We start from the raw sequence: 25,642 nt of genomic DNA on the forward strand, positions 1-25,642 counted from the left end.
CACTTTCTTGTTGGTTATACTAACCGTCTACATTCATCTGGGATTGATAATATGCACTCATTGTTATTGTTATTCCTGTTTTGCGTAGCATGGTACTGTCGTCGTACTCCCTACGTACGTATTTGGGGGGGTGGGAGGGTGGGGGGAGAGGGAGGGGTCATTTAGAGGAAGGGGAAAAGAGAGAGGATGTAGGAGCAGTCACTTGGCAGCGTCTCAGTAGGTTCCTCCTCATTTTGTGTCACATCCTGTTTTTTATACTAATGTTTATGTTTCGCAGAGATACCACACACAACTCACCACACCAAGTCCACTTTACCTCTTATTGTTTCCACACCCCAGGCTGCAGGCACGGATCCCAATACTCGTACTTATACGTCTTGTCAATAAAGGTTGCATCGAAATTTATCCGATTTTGTCAGAATAAGGCGCCCAAACTTGTCACAGCACCTCGTTTGTCGCACATCACACCGCCAGCTTTCCACCGAGCGATAAAACATTTCACCGATGGCTAACTCCAACTCAATCAAAGACGATCTTAAAGTAATATCACTAAATGTCAAAGGACTTAACCACCCGGTGAAAAGGCGGAAAGTGTTCGACTATCTAGCAAAAACAAAAGGAGACATCGTTCTTCTGCAGGAAACCAAGCTTTCTGAGGAGGACTTGCGATTCCTTAACATACATTGGTCGTCCCACGTCCTGTCCTCTCCTGCGCCAAAAAAGAAAGGTGGTGTAATCACATTGTTGTCTAAAAATGCCAACCTGACACTGCTATCACACACTCACGATACAGATGGTAGGTTACTAGTGACTCACTTACGCAGAGAGGATGATCCCATTCACGTAGTGAATATATATGGCCCTAACTTCGATGATCCCACATTCTGGGACTCAGTCTCTCGGTCCATCGAACATATCTCCCAAGATGAACTACTAATAGTGGGGGGAGATTTTAACCTACCCCTAGACCCCTTACTAGACAGACAATCCAAGTGCTCATTCCACCCCTCACGGTCACATGGGGCCCTTCTTCGTCTCTGTGAGCGCTACTGTCTCAAAGATTCTTGGCGACTACAGAACTCCGATGGGAGAGACTACACCTTCTACTCTGCCCCACATAACTCCTATTCACGTATTGATTTCATCCTATTATCCACCTCATTCGCACACCTGATTGAAGAAACTGGTATTGCCCCCAAACTGGTGTCCGATCATGCATGTATCCACACCAAACTTGCAGGCTCCCGCTCGATTCGCCCACCTAGAAGATGGTGTTTTAATGACAAAATTCTTACCAACCCAGAGGACAAACTCAAGATAGCGGACGCCATCGAGGAATACTTACTACTAAACAATACCGCTAATACCAAACCTAACACTCTATGGGACGCTCTTAAGGCCACAATCCGTGGAGTCATTATAAATATTAGAGCTAAAACCAATACAAAATTAAACAAAGACCTGGAACAATTGGAACGAGATATCAGAATCCTAGAAGACCAACACAAGGCCAATCCTCAAGACCACAAACCCCTCGACCTTCTCACTAAAAAGAAGTATGAATACAATGCCATAGCTGATAAAAGAGCGGGCGTTTGGATTAACCTTTTCAAAGCCCAAAAACTTTGCGAAGGAAATAAAGCAGGTAAACTGCTGGCCTCGTATCTCAAACATAAGCAAAAGCTGTCAACCATTTCATCAATAAAAGACGCCACAAATACTACCCACACCAACCAAACTAAAATCCTGGATACATTTAAATCCTTCTATGAAGAGCTTTATAAGAATGACAAATCGCTGGACATAGCAGCTTGCACCGACTATCTTGATTCTCTCGATCTTCCTAAACTATCAGAAGCTGACAAAACACAATTAGGTTCCGCCATCAGTAAAACAGAGATCACAGAGGCCATCAAATCTTTAAAAAATAACAAAGCCCCCGGCCCGGATGGCTTCACTGCATCTTTTTATAAAACCTTTGAAAACCAACTTACCCCTACGCTCCACACTGTTCTCAACTCTACGGCATCCAGTGGATGTATCTCACCCTCTATGAGTGAAGCTAACATAGTCGTGATCCCTAAAGAGGGAAAAGACCCGCTCCACACCAAAAACTACCGCCCCATCTCTTTAATAAATCTTGATTGCAAGATATATGCCAAAATCCTAGCAAACCGACTAAACGCTGTTCTTCCCAAATTAATAAGCCCGTCGCAAGTTGGTTTTCTGAAACACAGGATGTCAAATGACAACATCAGACTTCTGTGCCATATATTAGAGAAAGCTAACAACTCCCAATCCCCGATGGTTGCGATCACCCTGGACGCTGAAAAGGCCTTCGATAAGGTATCATGGTCTTTTCTTCAATACTGTATGCGTTCATTCAACCTCGGACAATCGTTCATCACAATGGTGATGGCCCTGTACGCCTCCCCTTCGGCTCGGATAGCAATTAATGGCACCCTCTCTGACCCATTTCGCCTCTACCAAGGCACTAGACATGGCTGCCCACTTTCACCGGCACTCTTCCTTTTGGCCCTTGTACCCCTTCTAACTGACATCAAAAATAATGAAGATATTCAGGGAGTCTCCTTTGGAGATACTCAGATAAAATTAGCAGCATATGCTGACGATATATTGATTGCGACAGAAAACCCGGCCAAATCGATCGAGGGTCTCATGACCTCAATCAGCAAGTACTCGTACCTATCGGGATACAAGCTAAACAAAGACAAGTCCGAGGTTAAACCTCTAAACATCTTCACCACCAAAGAAGTTCTTGGTGACTCAGGTCTAGCTTGGCAAACAGGAGTTATAAAATACTTAGGAATAGAGTTTACCGACAAATTACGGAGCACCATCTTACACAACGAAAGGCTGACATTGACAAAAGTTAAAAGAATCCTTGACGGTTGGTCCCCACGATTTATTACTTGGTGGGGAAGGATTGAAGCTATAAAAATGATGATATCACCGCTAATCAACTACCTGAGCACTATGCTACCCCTCACCTTCTCCAAAGAATTCCTCTCCAAACTTGATAAATTAATTTCCTCTTTCCTTTGGCAAGGGAAAAAAGCCAGAATTAGCATGAAAAAACTAAGGCTTGATAAATCCCTAGGAGGCGTCAATCTAGCTGACTTTAAGCTCTATCAAACCGCATTCTTAGCCAGACAAGGGGCTTTTTGGCTCACTTCACACTCAGACTACACCCCGGTGTGGCTGTCGGTGGAAAAATCCATTCTGTGTGGCCTTCCCCCTTCCACCCTCCTCACTACCAAGCCACAACCCACTGTATCCTCAGGTACCATCCTCAGAAACACGAAGGCTGCCCTCCTTCATGTAAGCAAATTTTTACCGCACCAATTTTGTAAATCACGGTGGGAGTCGCTGTGGAACAATACCAGACTGCTATACAAAGGGAAACCAATGAATAATCCTACTTGGATAGAGAAGGGTATACACTTCCCTCATCAGCTGTTTGATGGTCCGTTGCCACTCACTTTCAACGAACTACAAAACAAGTTTCAACTCCAGAACATAGAATTCTATTACTTCTTACACCTCAAAGTGGCCCTCTCCAAAACAGATTTATCCAACATCACCCCCTCCCTTCCTGGCTACCTTCACACGCTTAATAGACAGGGTCATCAGGTGTCCAGAATGTACAAACTGATCTGCCCACAGAGCACCAAGCTGACAACATCCACACAGTCCTTCTGGGACTCATACTCTTCCACGCCAACTTCGGAACCGGAGTGGGCCAGAATATGGGAGTCTACCTCACGACACAAAATCAGCCCTACACTATCCCAAACTAAATTCTGGCTTCTCCACAAAGCTTTTTGGACTCCTAGGAGACTCTTCCTGCACAACATCAAAGAAGATGACTCCTGCTGGAACTGCATGGCAGAGGGTGGGGACCTTGAACATCTAATATTCAAATGCCCCTGTGTATCAGACTACTGGGATAGAATCTTCGAATTCATTTCCAAAGTGCTACATGTTTCGCTCCCGAGGGAATTTGCAACCTTAGTCATGGGTTTTACCAAAGCTGTTACCCTCAATGACAATGACAAAGCCCTACTTGACCTACTCTTGACAGCAGCGGTCAAAATCATACTGAATAACTGGAAGGACACTGGCAAAGCTTCTTTCCCCCACTGGCTCAACTGGGTTTCGAACCTCAGAGGAGCCGACAATATTGCGCTGGCCGCTACACCTTGGCGCCCCCCCTATAGGAACCTATGGTCGTCGCTTGACGCTCACTTCGACCTATTCAAACCACCATGATCACCTGATGCACATATGCACCCTGCCCATAGTTCGGATTGCCTACTTGGCCAAGCATCTGACCTCATTGACTTATATGGTTATCTTGCTCCACCTATGACTGTAACCTTGAAAATGTACTGATGCAATGCCTGTGTTTTCTTTTTTTCCTTACTATTTGTTTATTGATTTATCTTATCTTAACTTAATTTACCCCTCCTCTGTTCCCGTTATACTTACATACTTGCTCTTGTTGATACCGGAACCATGCATGATATATGCTCATGTCTGTAATGCTTGCTCATCTCTCTCAAATTTTTTGGGTGAAATGTAAAAAAAAAACACAAATAGAGGACATTGTCCGCGTATAACGCGATATGGTCCGATCAGGACTGAGACCAGTCAAAACCACGGAGCACCGGGTTACTTCTATCCCACGCGGCTAAGGGCTCAACCGCAAGAGATAACAATAGCGGGGGCAGCCCTGTCTAGTGCCTCTTTGGATAGGGAAGGGGTGGGAGCGGTGCCCAGCCATGCGCATGGATGCCGTTAGGTCGGTGTAGAGCAGGCAAACCAATGCAATGAAGCGCAGCCCAAAATTGATCGCTTCGAGCAATTAGAAGAGGTACATCCAACTCAGTGTGTCATAAGCTTTGTCAATATCGGCCAATAGCATGGTGGCCGGCCGACCCAGAGCCGGGGCAGCTGCCATAGGGTTATGTACCCTCCGGATATTATGGCGGGTGGCTCTTTGGGGCATGAATCCCGACTGGACGGGATGGATCAAAACCGAGACACATGCCCGTAGTCAATCAGCAAGAACTTTCCCCAGCAGTTTAGGCTCAAAGTTAATAAAGGAAATGGGGCAGTAAGAGGAGGGGTCGTCTGGGCTTGAGGAATAACATTAATTCCCCATGTTGCCAATCCTGGGGCAACACTGTTAGGTCCTCGGCCTCCTGGATTGCCGCCTTAAATGGGGGCCTAAGAGGTGTATGTTCGGCCGCATCAATTTCATAGGGAATCCATTAGGACCAGGGGCACGCCCCGGGTGAATCACAGTGAGGGCACCAGTCAGTTTGTCTACTGTAATTGGGGCCACCAATTGCTCGAGCAGATGAGCAGGAAGCTTCCGCGGCGGAATAGCTCAAATCACCAATAACAATCAAAGAGGCTTTATTCGAGTATTTCTCATAAGAGCACATTACATAGAAAAATGTTAAAACAGTATTAAATGGTTGCCTCGATCAAATAAAAACAAGCACTTTACATAAAAAGCATAAATATACATATACTATAAAATACAAACTACATCAAGTAAAATCAATAAAAGCATCCCAATGTAAACAGTTACTCGGCTAACAATTTATGCCTAATGGACCAAGCCCACCCCATAAATCTCGCTACTGCTATGGCCAGTGGCAAATAAGAACTAGTGCAAATGATTCTCAGGGCTACGATGCTACTGTTGGTACCTACGTTTTTACATACACGTTTTAACCAAATTTGCCTAGGGGCGGCATAGGCTTGACAGGAGAATAGAAAGTGCCCAATGGTCTCCTTTGCTGCTCCACACACGGGGCAGGAAGTATTAGATGAACCCCTCCACCTGTCAGTTAGGGACCTGAGAGGGAGAGCACCTATCCTCAATTGACATAGAAGCTTCCTGTCCCATGGCTTTGTTATGTTGTCCCAATAAAGTTCATGGTCAGGAGAGATTTTAGATTCCAGATAGCATCCTGTCATGGATCTAGAGTCAGTGTTTCTCCAATCCCGCTCAGCCACATAGTCCCAATACAACTCCTTTACAGTATTTTTACTAGGAAAAAGTGCACCTGGCGGGTTGTCCCAAAGGGTTTGGAGACCCAACAAACATAACAAGGATCTAAGATCTTTTAGCCATTTGATCCTATGGAATACATCCACTTTGATCAAGGCTAAGAAGCCTTCAGCATAGTGCTTGATTTCTGGAGTGGTCCAGAGTCGTCTCCAATACAAAATCGGGCGAAGCTTTGCCAAATCAACCACCGCCTTTCTGCCCAGCTCGTATCTAAGGAGGAGAAGAGGAGTACTTTTGGGAAGACCAGTAATGGTCCTAAAGAACTTGTTTTCGGACATCTGTAATGAATCGAGCTTCCCAAAACCCCACAACTCAGCCCCATATAGTGCTGAGCCAAGGGCGTTTGCCTCATAAACCTGTAGGGCTGGCATGATTAGTTTAGATTTTGATTTTCTGTGTTCAGCCCCGAGGGCTCCAGCTAATTGTCTATGCCTTAATGTCGCAAGATCAATATGCTGGGACCATTTGAGATCTTTGGTTACATACATACCAAGGTAGGTAAAAGCTTTGACTACCTCTAAGGGGCGCTGGTTCATAGACAGCCTGGGTCGAAAACTACAGTGGGGTTAAAAATCATTAACTTGTTTTTGGCCACGTTGACTTCAAGACCATGCTCCCCACAAAATTCCTCAAAGATGTTGAGGGCACACTGCAGGCCACTCTGGGTCTTTGATAGAATAAGAGTATTGTCTGCGAACATTAATATTGGGACCTTAATGTCCGCCAACGAGGGTGCGTCTAGATTAACAGACAGCATTCTAGCTACTACTCCATTGATAAACAAGGAAAAAAGCAGGGGGGCCATTGAACACCCCTGCCAAACTCCCTGCTCGACTGGGAAGTCCGCAGTGGCCTCACCTTGACTGCCCCACTGTATCCTGGCAAAATTCGCCTCATGCAACCTCATAACTAGGGTCAGTAAATCCTCCAGTAGGCCCATGTTCCACAACACTGACCACAGCTTAGTCCTGGGAACCAGGTCGAAGGCAGCCCGCAAATCCACAAAAGCGGCATACAGGATGCCCCCGCCCAGCACCACAGTTCGCCACCGTAGCAAGGTAAAGCGGAACACCTGGTCCACCGTACTACTGGCCTTCCGGAACCCAGCCTAGTAAGGGGATAATGAATTGTTCTCGTCAACCCAAGCCATAAGCCTGTTCATCACCATCCTCCCCACCACCTTTTGAATGGTAGCTATCAAGCTTATGGGTCTGTAATTACCCGGCAAACCCCGATCACCTTTCTTATAAACGGGGATAATGATTGCGCCCTTCCAGGATGACGGAACCTTTGCTCCTGGGCAATAGCGTTAATCAAAAGAAGGATATATTTACCCCATCGTTCCCTATCATTAATATCAAGATCCGCCGGGATCCCATCCAAACCGGGAGCTCTTCCTCTTGATCCTGCACTTGAGGCCAACAACACCTCACCCGGACTAAAAAAGTTATCTTTGGGATATACAGCCATGAAACCATCCATCTCTGAGCCAGGGTGGCTATCGGCACATTGTGGCTTAAAATAATTGACCCAGTCCTCCTCACCAACATTATTATCGGGGCAATTGGGTAGACCACCACTACCCCATTTGACAATGCTCCAGAAGAGCCTAGAATCTTTAGTCCTACTTGCCTCCCTTAGTTCATTCCAATGCCTCTCATCCTATGTTTTTTTTTGCAGAGGCTATACTGTCCTTGTAGATCCTTCTTGCACTGCGGATAGCCACTTGATCTCTACTCTTAATAGCTATTCCCAGAGCTAGCCTGGCTTTCCTGCACTGAACATTATACCACCTCGCAGAACTGGGAGGAGCCTTACTGGTTTTCCTACCCGGTTTCTGGAAATGGGATCACCAATAACACTTATGCCAATAGCATTTCCTCCATCTCATATCTTATCCCAGTACTCACGACCATAAGGTAAGCCTCCAACCCCAAGAAACACCACTGGTCTTATCCCCCCCCCCAAAAAAAGTTTATCTGCTATGAAGATATCTTGTTTTGCAGCCAAAGCATGAACCTGTACAGTAAATGATCCGCCTTAAAGCTTCCAAGACGTATGCCATCACTGGGATGTGAAGGGGGCTATAGAAGGATGGAAACGGCATACCCACAAACACATGTAGGTCCATCATGTTATAAGCCATGGGGATGCATGATTTTCTAGTTTTTTACCTTTTGGACACAGGCCTGGAAGTAGAAGCTAGATAGGTACAGAAAAGCCAATAAAACTACTGTTACAATGAAGACAAAAATGTGTTCGGTCTAACTTTGTATTCTGCAGCAGGTGCAGTAGCGGTATTTGGTAAGGAAGAGAGCCCCATGTCAGAAATCCCAGTAATAAGATCAGAGGAAACTGTTTATAGGAAGGGACGTGACACTGATGAGAAGAGACCTAGCTCAGAGAATACGGAACAGAGAGTGAGGGGATGTAGGAGAATTCAGAGTTTGGGCACCTATCTTATTCAAACAACCCAGGTGGCGGTGGGACAATCACTCCCCATGAGCGACTATAAGGGGAGAGTAGCAGTCAGGCAATGGGATGAGATGGGTGTGATAGAATCTCCATTGATGCCTACCTTTTTCTCTACCTTCCACGCAAGTAAGGGATACAACGAAAAAGGTTGGGTAGAATCATGGCAAAACCAATCTTGGATTGCTTGTGTTCCACTTCAGAGAGGGCCTGGCTTGACAGTTCGGGATGGGCTGTTCCTATTGGACCAGGGTCAAGACTGATTTGCATATAGCTGGGTGTAATCTGGGGTAGTATGGTGGGCAAAGGAACAATGGGTTGGAATTCCACGGGAACAATTGCCAGTGGTTAGACGGACTACAAGCAACCTACCATAACTTTTTGTGTTTTTGATAGATAGAACCACCGCCATTAGGAGAGAATGGGAGAGCAAGGATCAGATGGGAGTAAGTTTATCTCCATTGATTTTTGGGGGGGGGTTTAAACCTTTTTATTTGTTTTTCAACGTACATACACAGTATACATTTTACAACGTCATTGATAGCCATGTAACATTTGTTCAGTTATATTGCCAATAGGACAGAAAAACATTAAAGTCCTTATTTGTTCTTGTAGGCATCTTGTGTCTGATCGTGTATGGGTGCCGGGTGAAACTGGGTCTCCTCCCTGCTTGCTCGTTACCGGGGTCTATTCAGTGCATCTTACTACTCTTAAGGTTGGCTAAAAAGAGTTCACCTGTTTGAACCAACTGGGGTGAATAACTCAGGAATGGAAAGAAGGGGGGCTGGGAATGTGGGAAATAGTTGGTGCTGGTCTATAGGCACTGGAAACCACTTTCACACCAGGACTCATATGGAAGGGGTGCGTTCAAGGGGTTCCTGTGTTTCTCTGGGTGCTACGGGGTCGAGCTCCGCACACGTGGCCATTGGGGAATTCATGGGGGTGTTGTGTCGGTTTGAAGCTATGGATGGAGCACTGACCACTCCCTAGAGATGGGATGTCTACGTGTGTCCCATGCCTGCTCCCGTCTGATTGCGTCCTCAGCGGTTGCTCCCCATTTTTGGACTGCCCCCCTCCATGCTGCTATTGGAGGGGCGGGGTTGTTTGAAATACGCCAGTGTAGTGTATTACTGCGCTTAGCAAGTAGGGACAATATCGCGAAGCGTGAATCCACCTTCCTCTGTTTTTCATTTTAGAAGTCCCCCGTGAACGTCAGTATGTCGGAGTGTACATCTGCCCAGTAAGCTGCAAGGTGTGGCAGGACCATAGCATATGAACAAATGGAGCCTCTGGCATATGGCAGCGTCGGCATTCAAAGTGTGTCACAGGGAAGATGCGCTTGAGCAGCTCCAGGATGAAGTATGTGCAATGTAGTATGTTAAGCGTTGATCATGCTGCACTTTTTTATGATGCTCTAGTGCGGTTAACCAATCCTTATGCAGTGCCCAGCCAAATTCCTCTTACCACTTTAGCCATAACTGTGTTAGTGGTACACATGTGAGGTTTATGATTGATTTGTATATCAAAGTGATGAGGTGTCTCCCTGCTCCCATATTGAATATTGCGTGTAGTGTGGGGTGTGTTTTGGGTTCTCCCTCCGTCAGGTTCCATGTTCTCCCACAGTCTGCTACGAGTTGTCTGTGAAGCAGAAATTGTCCTGCAGGAAGCCCACTTCCCTCTGCTAGACCTTCAAAGGAAGTTAACTGGCCATCTGTGAACAGGGCATCCACCTCTGTGAGTGCATATTCTGTAAAGGTTTGTAAATCCCTAGATGTGTATTGGCTATGTCCCCTAGGAAGACCGGCTAGTGGCAGTAATGGGGAGTACATTGGTGTCGTTCGAGAAAGAAGGTGGATCCGCATTATACAGGTTCTAGCTACCTTCACTAAAACAGAGTGGGAGGGATTGGGTCTGGTCCCTGGGAGGAGCATTCGGGTGATCACTGGAGTTGACAGTGACCCGCTGACATTCCTGTTTCCTCCAGATGATGCCCATTGCGAGATCCACTGCAGTTGTGCGGCAAGGAAGTAGGCCTCAATGGAAGGGGCGCCCAACCCGCCAACGTACCGCAAAGCTAAAGTGTCGTCTTAGCTACTCTGTAGTGACCTCCGCCCCAGACCAGGGTCAGCAGTAAGGAGTTTAGGTCCTGAAAAAAAGACCTGTGGAGGGATCACTGGGACATTTACAAAAAAAAAAATAAAGACGGAGTACTATTATCATTTTTTATAAATCCACCATCCCTATGGGGGCCATGGGAAGTGTTCGCAAGAAGGCAAACTGGGTCTCGATCCCCCAAAGGGCTTGAAAGTATTGCCCTCAAGGAGATCCCTCGGAGTATGTTACAGCCTTATTCCCAGATACCTAGGAGCAGTCCCTTTCCATGTTAACCTGATTTCGCCAGCCATTTTCTCCCAATGGGGGGGGGGCGGTCTGGACAAAGGGGATATATAGTGGATTTGACCTAATTCACCCTCAAGCCCGTGGCTCTCCCAAAGTGTAAGTGTGCCAGCGAATTGTTCAGCCCTTTGTGATGGGGTGGGTACAAGATCAGGTAGGGCGAGGGGTTAAACTAGAACTCTTTGGGACTGAAGACCCAATACAAGGGATCTGCTGCAACAGACAGCACATCCAAACCGGTACAATTATGTACCCACTAACATTTTGTATGTATCTAGTGGGGTGTCACTCCTATGTTAGTTGGGAGCAAGCACTAAGATGACACTCAGTGTGGTATGTGGAATTAAGAGGCAGGGCCGCTCTCACGACCGAGGGCAATGTGTCAGAATTGGCGATTAAACTTCTTATAAGCGTGTCGGCCGCCTACAGTTTGACGGAGGGCAGGACCCCAGAGTTCTCATTAGAGTCACTTTAGTCATTGGGATCTTCTTCATCGGGTGTGAAAATATGTGGCGTGTCTTCATGATCTCAGGTTGAGAGATTGGCCCCCATTTCTGCCGCTGCATGTATGGCCTGTCTGCGCTCCGCTACGATCTGCTACAGGTCCAGCAATGCTAATGTTTTAGGAAGAGGTTCCTTTCAAGATTGCTCCGGGTGCTCCTCGTCTTGGGAGCTTAGCTGTCTAGAGTTTAGGTGCTGCAGCGTTTGTCTGCTGTGAGCCCCCATTTAGGTTCAGGTCCATCCAGTCTGCTGCTTCCTGCGGGTCCGTGAAGAACACAATAGTATCGTTGTGGATTATTTTGAGCTTTGCCGGAAACAACAAACAATATTGCATGCCTTTATCTCGTAGTAGTCGTTTTAGCTCCGGATATGATGCTCGTTTCTGTTGTACCACTCTGGAGTACTCTGAGAAGAGCATGACGTTTTTCTACTCGACCATGATGTGAGCATTCAGTCTGGCCGCCCGTAATGTGGAAACCCGGTCCCGAAAGTGGAGTAACTTTACAAGTATGGGGCGAGGACGCGAGCCCGGATGCAGTCGTTGTGCCGGAACCCTGTGTGCCCTTTCTATTGAGAAATATGAGGGGAGCTCTTCTTGTGGTGTAAAGGACCGAAACTAGGCCTCTGCATATTCAACAGGATCTTTTCCCTCCACTCCCTCCGGTAAGTTCAGGATACGCAGGTTGCTTCACCTGGAGTACCCTACCAGGCCGTCTGTTCTGTCCTCTGGAGTCGCGCCATGGGCCTCCAAGTCTTTGATGGAGTCCTGTTGTGCTTTAGTTTGAGGTATCATTGCGGAGAGCGTTCCCCCCCCCCCCCCCCATCTCCCACCTGGTCTGCCAGCTTTCTGTGGTCATCCCAAAGCAGATTGAGGTCTGTGGCCAGGGTAACGAAGCGCTACTCCATTGTAACTCGTGAATGCTCTATGGCCGCAAGTACCTTGTCCAGTTTATCTGACATGATGGCATTGGGGTTTGCGCTTGCCTTCTGACCTGCTGGTGCCGGCGATCCCAGTCTCGTATGGTTGAGAGGCTGGGGTCCTCTGGTTGTCTTTAAGCATCCCATGGTCGTGGTCCGCGATGCAAGCACCCAGCCACTCCGTTAATTTGGCCCGCTGTGGGGGGTTGAGGTTTCCACGATTCTCTGGTTCTGGGTCAGTTCCAGCCAAGTCCCCTGCCCAGCCTCGTTGCGTTCCCAGCACCCTCCTTGAGGGGTGGCGGGCCTATGGGTATTGCGCCATGGTGATGCTTGGCAGGGTCGGCCTCCCCTCCTCCTCCTCCGCGCCCCCGTGATCGCTCCAGTCCAGTCCCTGTAAATGGGTTGACTCTGGGCAGTTTGCCAGGGCCCCCTCTTCAATGGTCCGGTTGGGGCTATGGCTCTGCTTGCGCTTGCAGCGTGGGCAAGGCACCTGAGGCCTGCTGCTGGTGGGCCCACTGAGGTGCGGTATCACAGTGCTGCTGCAGTTTGTGGGTGGAATGGGTAGGAGAGGGGGTCCCTTTGGCTGTTTCAGCACCGTTCCCAGAGTCGGTTGTTTGGGTTTGTCGCCCAGCTCAGTGTCTTACGTCTCCGCCGCTTCTCCTCTTTTAGGCCTTCTTTGTGGGAGCACATCTAATGGCCCTTTCCGTGTGCAACAGCAAAGGAAGAGTGTACTCTGCCTCTCTGATGGTCGCTCCCCAACCTCAGGAGTTAGGCGCCTTGGAGCCTCTCGTGCCCGCCTCCCTGTACCCAGGTTCGTACGATTCCTCAGTGCTGCCTCCTGGAACCAATGTCAACGTGGCTCTCGGTTTCCTCTAGGCCCCAAGAGCCTCCTGGGATAGAGACGATGGGAGCCCAGCTGCCCGGCAGAGTCCGTCCTTTAGGAGTGGCAGCTGGGAAGAGGGGTATTTTCCTCCCCGGTGGCATCTTGTGCGAGATGGCGCACTATTCAGTGTGTTCCTGGTGATCCACTTATCAGGTTCTCGCTTCGACTTGTGGCAGCTCTGCGCGACTTGCTGTGCGGTCGCTTTATAGTGGTGTATGACGTTATGTGGCTGGTTTTATGTTCTATGTCTTTTGCGTGCTCTCCGCTGACAGTGCCAGTTGGGGGCCCCCTCATAATCACTCATCCGTTTCTTGACCCTCCAGTTCCGGGTGTATGATAGCTATTTCTGTGCACAGAGCGGAGGGTGTTCCCTTAGTTAACTCTGTAGAGAGATCTTTAGGGTTTAGGTCACGGCCTCTGGCTCCCTGCTCACTTGGTTGCCGGTACGACTCACCCTATTTGCGCTCCCACGCAGACTGCGCAGTCCTTGTTGCCCTCCGGTGGGTGGAACCCCCACTCTCTACAGTATCCGGGGCTCGAGATGACCTCGTCTGTGGGCCACGGAAGCTGCCAAGTGGACCTCAGGGTCGTTGTGGGAGCACAGCAGTCACCAGCTTCAAGGGCACACCCCGCAGGGTCCCTCCCAGTCCACAGTGCGGTGAGGCCTCAGCGGTGCTGCCCGGTGGCACCGCTTGCCATCACCTAGTGATACTCCCTCCACAACCATCTTGTGCGCCTCAGTACTCCCTCGGTCACCTCCCTGGGACCGATCCGCCCCTCACCATAGCTGGGTTCCCGATCAGTCTGGGATTCTCTCTCTGCTCTGGGAGGCCGTGGGAGGCCATCATCTTGGGGTCAGGCGGCTCCCGCCACGCGGCTCGCCAGCGATGCGCTGTGTTCTCCTTTTTATCCCCGGGATCATTACCTCTGCTGCCGCCCCTTCAGATCACAAGTGCGGCACATGCCCTCCGGTGCAGTTTGGGGCCCCCACTGCAGTCAATGGATACCGCTTGTCGGGCTCCCGGCACAGAGGTCTAGCGAGTCACGTCAGCCATCGTGGCCAGCAAAGCCACGCCCCCAAGTTTGTCTCCATTGATACTGGCCTTTTTCTCTACCTTCCAGGAAGCTTATCCTTACCATGATGATTTCTCAAAGTGATGAGAAAAGGAGACGGAGGGTGATAAACGTTTCATAAACCCTGATTGAAGGGAAAATATTTGGGAATCTCACCCCCTCCAAAGAATGATTGAACTGTGCTGATGGATGTTCATTATTCTTGCCCAAAATATCGTAATATCCATGGGGAATATTTGAATACAGTATCTTGCCTGCAAACCAGTGTCTCCTCAGGCTCAGTGTCCAAATTGGTGTCAGAAGTAGATCTGGAGAACACCAGTGAACATGGAATCAATCTTTTAAAAACTGACTGAAGGCAGTATCAGCTAAGACCAGTTCACCAGCGCCACCAATAGCAGGTACAAAGCAATCACATGAATTTATAACAAACCATCCAATTGCAGAAGGCATATAACGGGTGTGTAATGAAAAACATCAGTGCCATCACATAGCTAGCTGAAGAAATAACAACCATTGGGGTCCTTCCTAATGGACTGTTGTCTGTATTACAAAAATAAACTGCTTGGGAGAAGCCAGAATTTTTTTTATGACCTTTGAAATTGTACCTCACAACATCACCTGGACCTAGGAACATTAAAGCCAATTATAAAGCCCCCTTTTTGGCCATGCCCCTGTACCGCCAAATGAACTGCCATGCCTTTAGGTCTGGCCCTTCTACCAGCCCAGTGTCCAGTGAACCCCTTGTGCAAAGCTATTGGACATGTGAAATGAAGGTATAGACACAGAGCAAGGCAAGCTTTCAGCACACTTCACGAACTAAAAGCATCCTTACTCACAGCTTTTGTGCACAGCTTGTAGCCAAGCAAAGTGGCACTAACTGCTTATTTTATTTTTAGGCCTGGTATTAGTCAAGATCTTTCGCTTTTACAAAAGTAATGTAGAATATACTTAAAATGGCTTTCAGCTACCCCTCTTCATCCATTGGCAATGGGTCAGACGACTTCTGCCACTGGTTAATTTCCTTTTGAGTAACTGAATTTTGCTCTTTTACAATGAGCACATCCGCTTAAAAGGTAGTTCTCTTCAGTGCGTATTTTGACATTGTAATTACTTTAGTGTAGCCTTTGTGATTAGAGCCGGAGATGAAAGCCAGACCTTTCTAAACGATGTAAGCACCGGACACATTCCACACTTCATTAATTCCTGTCTCCTGTTAATGCGGTTTTAAATTCCTTTTGAAGTGTCCCATATTTAATCGGACTGCTGCTATTTCGGGCGGGACTGTTCCCATGAGGCACAGGGTCAAGGCTGATTTGCATATAGCCATTGTCTGACCTAGGGTGGTGTGGAGTGCAAAAAAACGATGGATTTAGGCCCAGATATTTGTACTGGGGTGAATGTAAGACATTGTTCTGCATTCTGTCCATCAACTGTGTTTTTTGCAATTTTCACCCCGAGTGGGCTGGGTATGCTCAGACGAGAGTCCCAGGCTCTCCACATCACTGGAGTCAAGCTATCCAGGCTGAAGAAGGCTGATAGCCAGAAACCGGTCCTTGGTTGCTTGATTCCGGTCTAGGAAAGACATGGCTTGGTAGTTCGGGCTGGACTGTTTCCATGAGGCACAGTGTCAAGGCTGATTTGCATATAGCCATTGTCTGACCTAGGGTGGTGTAGAGTGCAAAAAACGATGGATTTAGGCCCAGATCGTTGTACTGGGGTGAATGTAAGACATTGTTCTGCATTCTGTCCATCAACTGTGTTTTTTGCAATTTCACAGCATAACAGATGGAGTCCATTTGAAACTGTTGTGTATTTTTATCTTCTTTTTACTATGCAAGCATTACACAAACCGACATGTGAATTCATAAGCGGACAATTCTTCAGTACACATTTATTCTGGACTCAATTTCACCAGTGGTTCTTGAATAAACTTTTCCCAGGAAAAAAAAATCAGCCTTAAACAGGTTTACTTTGCAGCACTTGAAATACTTTTTGTTTTCTTTCATTCTTTCCTTTCATTGTTGACGCCTTTCCATCTTTACTTTCCTTTTGATCTCATTTGTTCTTTCCTTTTTTGCTGTCTTTCCTTTCTTTTCGCTTTTGTTCATTCTTTCTTTTGGCTTTCCTTCATTCTTGGTTTGTTTCCTTTTTAGGTTTCGCCTACAGCATGCAGCAAAGCTTAAAAGATGCTTATAGCCAACCTATTACTTACTTTTTCTTACCACTGATTGGCTCCCAGGTCACTGTCTTTTCCTTGCTTCGTACTGGTCGATGTCTCCGGCTTAATCCTGGGCTTCAGTCTTCATCTCTGCCATAGAGCACTATTCAAGTGCTGTTTCTTATGGCCAGTGTTCTTTCACTGGCCTAGGGCTCCTTCAGGATACTCTTTTTTTTATTTTTCTACTCTTCCTCGTCCTGTAGGTCTCAAGCTGGCTTTTCTACCTTTGCTAGGGCCAGGTTTTGGCTTAGTTTGTGATCTTTTTTAATGAGAATGCACTGGCAGGGGAAGCAGTCAACTAGGTGGGCTGTGACGTTAATCTAATTTAAATACATCAATTTACTATCAGCACCGCTGACATTTCATCCTGAGCCTGGTACCTTGGTGACTGAAGACGACAAGAACAAGAAACAATACAAGCATTGGTAAGGTCTTAAAGTAAAAAGAAAGCGATATTACGGGGTCAAAACTGGCTGCGTCAGTAAAGTTGAGTAAAGTTGCACAGAAGCTCGTGCTGTTGTACAACATCTTAAGAAAACATTAACAGAGCCAAATCGCTCCCCAAGAAAACAATCAAAGCTCTATGATGTGGCCAACACTGGCCGCACCATAGCGCTTTGTTTCTATTTGCTTTCAGCCATGTCACACAGCAGCCAGTGCTGCTGTGTAACATCTTTAAAAAAAACAGTGGCAATGCAAATAGGTCTTGGAGAGGCGAAACCTATTGGCTTTACCAATGCTGGTTGCTTTTTTTCTTTCCTTTTTAGGTCGAACCTGCGACAGTGTATGCTCTGCATGCACTCTCGCTCGCAAGACACAACTTTTTACATTAAAGGGATTGGAGCCTACCCATTGCTTACCATTTGTTGGCTTCTGTTTCACTCTTCTTTTCAACCTCCTTATTGGCCAGTGCAAGCCAAACATCACTTCCATTCCTCTCTGTGGAACAAGTATGAAGCGCAGATTGATTAAACTTAACTAAGGTTCCGTCACCCCCCACCCCCTGCCACTGTATTCTGCTCCCCAAACCTCCCTCATTTTGCTTTCTAACCTCTGTTCTGTTGTCGCTCCTTTTCAGTTTTCAGGCTTCAAATCCACACTTGCAGTGGGGTGGGGTGGGCAGGTTCAGTGCTTGGCTTTCGGGTCCATGTCAGTGAGCATGTGAAGAGTACTGGCTACAGCATTGGAGCATGGCGTGCCAGTATTTGGTGTTAATATGGCTTGCCCAGATCATATGGTAGAAAGTCCCTTCTGGATGATGGCAATGCATACATGCTGCGGTACGGGTCCTGCCCATTCTTTTTATAATCGCTCATGGCTACAGTAAATTCTGTGGAAGTAACGAATTTCGATCAGTCCTAAATTAGAGGGTGAAGGATAACATCTGAGCAGCCATCTTGGCCTCCTGCCACTCGTCATCATCTATCGCCTACATGCTCCGTTTCCAGGCAGCTTGCATGGTGTGAAATAGATCAGAACTATTGAGGAAGAGCAAACTTGTAAAGTCTTGGAATGCCGCCAGGCCCATGTGACCCAATATAAGTTTAGCCTTGAAGGTGATAGTCTGGTACTTCCGTCAATTCCCTTCAGTATGTATTCAGCGCATGTCAGATTCAGAGGTACAGACACTGTATAGACCACTCGGGCCACTGTTCTGCCAGGCCTTGACTTATTTTCGATTCGGTGCAGTTGCTATGGTTGAAGGATGGGCACTGCAGGTTCCCTGATGATCCGCTCACAAGAGGAAGTTGTAAAGGTAATAAGTGCAATGTCTGGAGAAAAGGCCCCTAGCTTAGATGGTCTTACAGCTGCCATTTATAAAGAATAAATCCCCTGCTGGCTCTGCACCTTCTTGTAAGGTATGAAGAGTCCCTTGAGAGGGGTGTGCTACCCTACTCTCTGCAAGTGGCGCTGACTGAAACTACTTTTTTTTTTGTAATACTTTTATTATTATTAACATTTGCAGGGCACAAGTCAGATAAGAGGTACATACATTGGGATAGCAGTGCAGTATATATGACAATGTCAGTACAGTTTACAGGATATAACAATAGAATAAATCCAACTCCATTGGTACAACTCTTGAGTCCCCATTTCTTTTCCGCCTCCTAATCAGAATCACTCTCTCCATCAGTCATTGGAGGATCGCAAAGATACCCTCTATATTCATTCCAGGCACCCCAAATTTTGTCCCATTTCCAAGAGCACCCCTGGTGCAGGTTCACCACTCTATCTGCCAACATTGCTGGATCAAGATCTCTGCACCCGTCTACAATGCGGGTACCTCCCCTGATCCCCAGTATTTGGCTATATTCCGTTTGGCGTACATTATACCCAATGTCACCCAATCATGGACAGGGTGGGCAAGATGGTTTGGCTCCCAGATGTTCAGTAGACAGCTCCTTGGCTTCGGGATTACAGAGTCCTTCACCACCTGTGACATTGTTCTCATGACCTTAGCCCAGTATGCTGCCACCTGGGGGCACTGCCATATGGTGTGGAAAAATGTTCCCTCCTCCCCGCAACCTCTCAGACAAAGGCGGTGTGTGGCCCTCCCTATAGTGTGCAAGGTGACCCTAGTGTAATATACTCGATGGAGTATCTTCAACTGTACTAGACGGAGTCTGGAGGGTATGGCCACTTCCCACAGGGAAGATAGTGCTGTTTGCCAATCCGCCTCATCGAACTCCCCCAAATCAGAAGACCAGCTGCTCTTAAGTTTCAGTGTTGGGTCCGGTAAGTTATTAACTACTTTGGGATATGTGAAGGAGGTCGCTTTTTGGGCATTTGCTTAGTAAGTAGTCTGTCTTCCAGCAGGGTGGATTCAGGCACATCCGTACCTGGTGGGATGACCGACCCTAGGGCATGAGTAATCTGCAAATACCTGAATTTCTCGGTGGGCGCATAATCATACTGGATTTGAAGCTGGTCGAATGATATTACAGCACCTCCTTTCCATAGGTCTCCCACCGTGGAGATACCTATCAGGTCCATTGCTCTGAAACCCTTGCTATTGCGAAGTCTGCCCAGTCGTCGTAAGGACCAAAGCTGAGTCATTTGAGTAATAGTGTCCTTGCATTTAAGACGGGCTTGCGCTTCATACCAAAGGCCCACTGTGTGTGCCGTCAGGCCAAGGAGGGATGAGGTGCCCTTTTTATCATACAGTGCGGAAAAAACTCCTGCCTCTCCCAACTAATACCTGTCTGCTTGGAATGCTGGTTCTGTTTGGGGAGCGTGTAACCATTGATTTATTACTTTTAATTGGGAAGCCCAATAAAATAACTGGATGTCCGGAAGGGCGACACCTCCGTCATACCAGCCCCTAATTAACTTGCTAAGCGATATGTGCGCTGGCTTATTACCCCAGAGCAGGCCTGAAACTAACGCATCTATCATTTTGAAGTACTTTACAAGGACAGGAAGCGGAGTGTTCTCCAATATGTACAACAATCGACGCAGTGTCATCATTTTATAGAGGGCCGCCTTGCCCAAAAGGGTCAGGGGCAGATTATGTCAGTGTTTCACATCATTCCGGAATCGCGCAAGGGGAGGCTCCAGATTTCAAAGGAGGAAAGCGCTCGGATCAGGCGTTACCCACACACCCAGGTATTTAAAGGACTCTTCCGTTACCCTTAGGGGGAAATCTGCCGGGAGCAGCGGGGGGGGGGCATCTAAGAATGAATAAGACAGATTTGGACCAATTGATGTTATAGCCGGATGCCCGTCCAAAAATTTCACAAATGTTCAAGAGCACTATGAGAGACCGCCTGGGGAAAGACAAGTATAAAAGTATATCATATGCATATAGAGAAATGTGGTCTTCCCATGTTTCTGTCCAGTTTAGCCCCTTAATCATGGGGTCCCAGCGAATCCAGGCCGCCAGTGGCTCCAGTGCCAACGCAAAGAGCAAAGGAGACAGCGGGCATCCCTGGAGTGCACCACAACCCGCTGACTGGCACTACTTTAAAGTCAGACAAAGACCTGCACCATTGTGACTCATACAGATTACTATCCATGATTAACATGGATAACAAGATGCTCGCTAAACAGATTGCTTCCAGGTTACTTCTACTGTTGCCTCTTATAGCCGGACCAGTCAGCGTTTGTGCCTGGGCGGTCCAGGTCCCACAATCTCTGCACCTTCTTTGTACTACTGCACACCATTGAACCCATTCTCAGCACTTTTCTTGGATGCCACCAAGGCATTTGATTTGCACAAATGGTCGTAACTCTTGGGACTATTGTTTTGACTCGGTATAAGCCCCAAGTTCATTAGACTAATTGGCCTGCTTTTGCACAACCCATGACTCGCCTCTGAGTCAATCGGCTGATCACGCCTGCTTTTCCTGTATTGTGTGGCACTCATCAGGATGTCTTCTCTCACTTATCCTTTTCACCACTGCGATGGAGCCTTCTGCGGCTCAACTCAAACAACTTCACTCTCATCAAGGCCTCGCATTCGCACCCTGAGTTATATTGATATCTATGTAGGAGACGATATTACTCTGTACATCAAAAACACCTGTTACAATTGAAATCCCTTAATCAGGGAATTTACTAGAATTGGTGGGCTCTCTGGAATTGCGATAAATTGATCTAAGCCAGTGAATTTCCCACTTACAGCGAAAAGTCAAGAGGTTGCTTCAGAGCTTCCTCTGCAATGGTCAACTGAGCAAGTAAAGTACCTGGTGGTCTGGTGGAGTTGTGACCTGGATGTCCTTTGGAGGTCCAACTATGGTCGCCAGATGGATTGGCGGGTGGATGGATGGATGGATGAAACGCCCGCTCTCTATGGCTGGCAGACTGGCCCCAGCAAAGATTAAAGTATTACCCAAATTTCTCTACCTGCTCATTAACCTTCCAATCCCACTTTGTTCTGAGTAACGTCTCCGGTCACATTTGGTGGGGCTTGTGAAGGTGAAACAACCTAGGATTGCACTGGAGGTGCTTACGCTCACCTTTGAGCAGGACGGGATGGATGCACCAGATATGGACCTTCATTATTACAGTGCGCAGGTGTAATTCGCACACTACTGGCTTAACTTTGCGCAATATTTAGCTCACATGGCACTCGAACATGACTATGCTGCCCCATGCCCCCTCCTGTTGGCACTGTACCAGACCCCCGAGGTGCCCTAGAGCAATGCTTGACGCAGAGGGTTGCACGATCTGAGCTTGGAATGAACTACGGAAGAGAGCTCAGGTGCATGACCTCTTTATCCTCGATCGGGTAGATTGGCCATCCCACCATGCCCAGTACACGAGATACAGGCACATGCAATAGATTGCGCAAGCTGCAACTCACTATCTTGGGTGCCATCTATCCCAATGTATCCTTCATTACACCACAGCAAGTCTTGCAGGGCCCTGACATCACCATGATGGACAATTTTACTTATTACCAACTACAAGTGGTGATAAGAGTGCTTCATATTTTGTTCCCTGCGCACCCCCCCACATTCTGGGTCCTTGAGGCTATCCTGGTAGACCGTCCCCACAAGGCTCATCATCTGGCTGCATGCAGGCAACGGTGCCAGTGCGTGTCCCCTCACTAGGTAGGTGTGGGCTGATGTTCTTGCAGCCATTATTTTCAGAGGACCAGTGGCATTCCTGTTGTTGCCAAGCTCGAGTGCTATTGTCCATCTTCTGACTGCACTTAGTGCATTTTCAGAATCTACACAGGCTTTATCGCACTCTGGAGTGTCTGCATAGGTTAGGCCTCACTGAAGATGCACACTGCACCCGATGCTTAGCGCCGTGGCTTGAACTTGGCCTGGGGCTGCCTGAGGGCGGGCCGATCGTGGCATAACGTTTTTGACACCATTGATGAAGTCACTGGCCTACAACTGGGGGAAACCCCCAGGTTATGCTGCTAGGCTATGTCAAGTGAAGGAGGATTGGCTCAAGGATGCTCAATATTGTCAGGACAGCCTAACTGCCTATTAGGAATTAAAAGCCAGTGAGGACACGCCCTAAAGATATCTGGTCACTGCTTTGAGATGTACTTTGTTGCTATACCTGCTACCCTAGGTGCCTCATGGGCGAGCACTTGGGGCAGCTGTGTGTTGCCCACTGATTGCATTCCCTTACAAGTGTGGCTGGAAAGACTAATGTAGGAATCAGATCCGCTCAAATCCTGCTGTGTAGCTACTTTCTACCCCCTTTTCCTCCCTCCCGCTTTCCCCTAGGTTCTCCCCTATAAATGTTTGGGAGAGGTTCTTATATTGTACTGTGATTTATGAAGACCGAATTCCGTCGCAAGCAGAGCAAAGGATGAAGGCCAGCCGCCTGAAACTGAACACTGACAAGACGGAGGTCCTCATTCTTGGTTCCTCCCCCTCCGCATGGGACGACTCCTGGTGGCCGACCACGCTGGTAGCTGCCCCTACCCCCACTAACCACACACGCAACCTGGGGTTAATCCTAGACTCAACTCTCACCATGACGCAGCATGCCAACGCCGTCTCCTCCTCCTGCTTCAATACCCTCCGAATGCTCCGGAAAATCTACAAATGGATCCCCACCGAAACCAAGAGAACAGTCACCCAGGCGCTCGTCAGCAGCAGGCTGGACTTCGGCAACGCACTCAATGCAGGAACATCGGCTACACTCCTGAAGAGACTCCAGCGCATACAGAATGCTTCTGCACGCCTCATCCTCGGACTCCCCCGCCACAGCCAAATCACCACCCACCACGAGACCTGCACTGGCTCCCGGTCAACAAGAGGATCACTTTCAAACTCCTAACCCACGCACACAGAGCACTCCACAACGCCCGACCAGCATACCTCAACGAACTACTGTCCTTCTACACCCCAAACCACCAACTGCGCTCCACCAACATCACCCTCGCTACCGTCCCACGCATCCGCCGAACGACCACCGGCGGCAGATCCTTCTCTCACATCACTGCCAAGACATGGAACACCCTCATCTACGTATGACCCAGGACCTGCTGACCTTCAGGAGACGCCTCAAGACCTGCCTGTTCGACCAGAAGCTGTCTACCCCTCCCCCAGAATATGGTAGTGGTCCTATTTTCACAAAAAAACAATATTTGTACTGACTTCAAGCCTGTTGGACAGCAATCCATGTATTCTGCCAGTCGTAAATTGATTTACCTCTAAATTGCACCTCACCGATTAAGTTCAACAGGCTGAAACTGGTCTGATGTTATTGATTTTCCCATTAAGAAAGAAGCTGCATGCAAGTCTCGGCTAGACCGTTTCAAAGACTGTTTTTTAAACTTGCTTCCTGTCGTGTGGTGCAATGGCAAAAAAAAAAAAATTATAAGCGAGTTAGAACAGAGCAAGAAGCACAAGGGACACAGTGCAGACAGAGCCTTTGGAGATGCCAATTCATATAGTGGTGAGAGGCACGATCGATAAGAACTAGGGGGCAAGAGTTTGTGGGAGAACCAGTCAATGTTTTTGACCGTAATACCATGGAAGGCAAGAGATCGAAAGTGTGGCAGAGCGGTCAGCGGTGGTTAATGCTACGGAGGTACTTCAGCGTCGCTAGTTTGACTTCCAAAGTTTTTTTTCTCTTTGGGAACGTTTAGCCCTGCAGTTCGTAGCGGGCAGCGTCACAATCGCTAAATTAAATCTTTGCTCGTTTAGGTGTTTTTAGTTCTAGTTTGCGTAAACGTCTTTTGAGGGTCCTTATCACTCCCGTCCTCGCTTTCTCTTCTTACATTTCGATGTTACAAGCCTGCACCTATGTTCCAAGGTCACCGAAGACGTAGTCCTTTATTGCAAATGTCCTAAATGCCTAAACAGACGTATAAATACAGTGTCTAACTACAGATTGTATATCTTAAGTGTTCAATGCGCTTCGCTTACCTTATCTGGACCCTGCAGGGACATTTCTCTTCTGATTTATTCCTGTATTTCCCGGGCGTAAGCGTTGTCTCTAACGCCCTCACTAAGCAATGAGTGAGATTTAGGAGACAGATTCCGGACGTTACACTCCCCTTCCTGGGACGGTTCTAAAACAAGCGAGTCAAGAAAACCCCATCCCCATTCAATTCTATTGCGCATCTGCTTTAAATGGGATACTAATCACGCGCTCCATCCCTGTGACGCAGTCGCACAAAGGAAGTGCCAAAAAAGAGCATTCCTGCATGCTCTGTTGGGAAAACATTTGCCTGCAAAAGTCAGGATTGAAAGGTTTCTAGGTTGCAGCGTAGTGATTGCTTTCCCCCAAAAGAGTGGTAATCTCAGAATATTTCTTCGTGCTACTTTGAATACACAGAGCGGAACACATAAAGTTCAGTCTACTATTACTGTCATTTCCAACCTACTTGCAAGAACATACGATAGATTATTCTTATTACACAGTTATTCCTCCGTCTGTGAAATTTACAGACAATGAGCTAGTACTAAAAGGCCGTACCACTCATTGAACTGCGACTCCCTGCGCCGAAGAGCCGCGTTCTTCTGTGAGAAAGCTGCTGTCATTCGTCGACAGATTTCCGGTTCCTGTCCGACACAGCGTTAACTCTGCTAGAAGCTTCAGGGACCTGTTTTCCCAATAGAACTGATAGATGTGGTACGCATCTTACGAATATACAATACTTCAGAACATAATTTTGTAAAAACACATAATTTTGTAAGATTGAAAGAGCACCTCCGAACAAACAGCAATTTGCTTAGCCCTCCTAAAGATTAACCCTCCTTTTCATTTATTTAATGCTTTTTTATAAAGCGTGGACTTTACCCGATAGAACGAGTTACGTTACATGCGAGCAATGTTACAAAATAGAACGTACAAAATAGCAGGTCACAGTATCAAACACAGCAGGCAAGAGGTAGGAAAAAACATAAGGCAAGAACACTATCAAACACAGTAAGCAAGGTATGTCCAAAAAATTAAATAAATATTACAAATTTACACTGACTAACGAACTTCCTGGCGGGGTCTGAGAATGAAGGAATTAATTCTGAAAATATCTTTGGAATAGAAGAGATTTGATGTCAGCTTTGATGATCCGGATGGAGGTGGTGGCACGGAGCAATTGAGGAAGCGAGTTCCAGATTTTCGCCTCTCCGCATTACCTGAGAACGAT

At 47.4% G+C, this 25,642-nt stretch overlaps 1 protein-coding gene across 2 annotated transcripts in view; it reads right to left on the minus strand.

Annotated features, from left to right (window-relative positions):
- The window catches only part of LOC147727725 (uncharacterized), a 252,273-nt gene extending 227,657 nt beyond the window's left edge, over positions 1-24,616 (minus strand). The window contains exon 1 of one of the 2 annotated variants that reach the window (XM_086961721.1): positions 24,417-24,616. In XM_086961721.1, coding sequence (XP_086817847.1) covers positions 24,417-24,440 — 24 coding nt within the window. In that variant the 5' untranslated portion in view covers positions 24,441-24,616. The remainder of the gene's footprint in view (positions 1-24,416) is intronic. The other variant, XM_086961722.1, reaches the window with a different exon arrangement.
- Positions 24,617-25,642: the final 1,026 nt, after the last annotated feature.

The sequence above is a fragment of the Lissotriton vulgaris genome, chromosome 3_1 (assembly GCF_964263255.1).
Source record: "Lissotriton vulgaris chromosome 3_1, aLisVul1.2, whole genome shotgun sequence".
Classification (NCBI taxonomy): Eukaryota; Metazoa; Chordata; class Amphibia; order Caudata; family Salamandridae; genus Lissotriton; species Lissotriton vulgaris.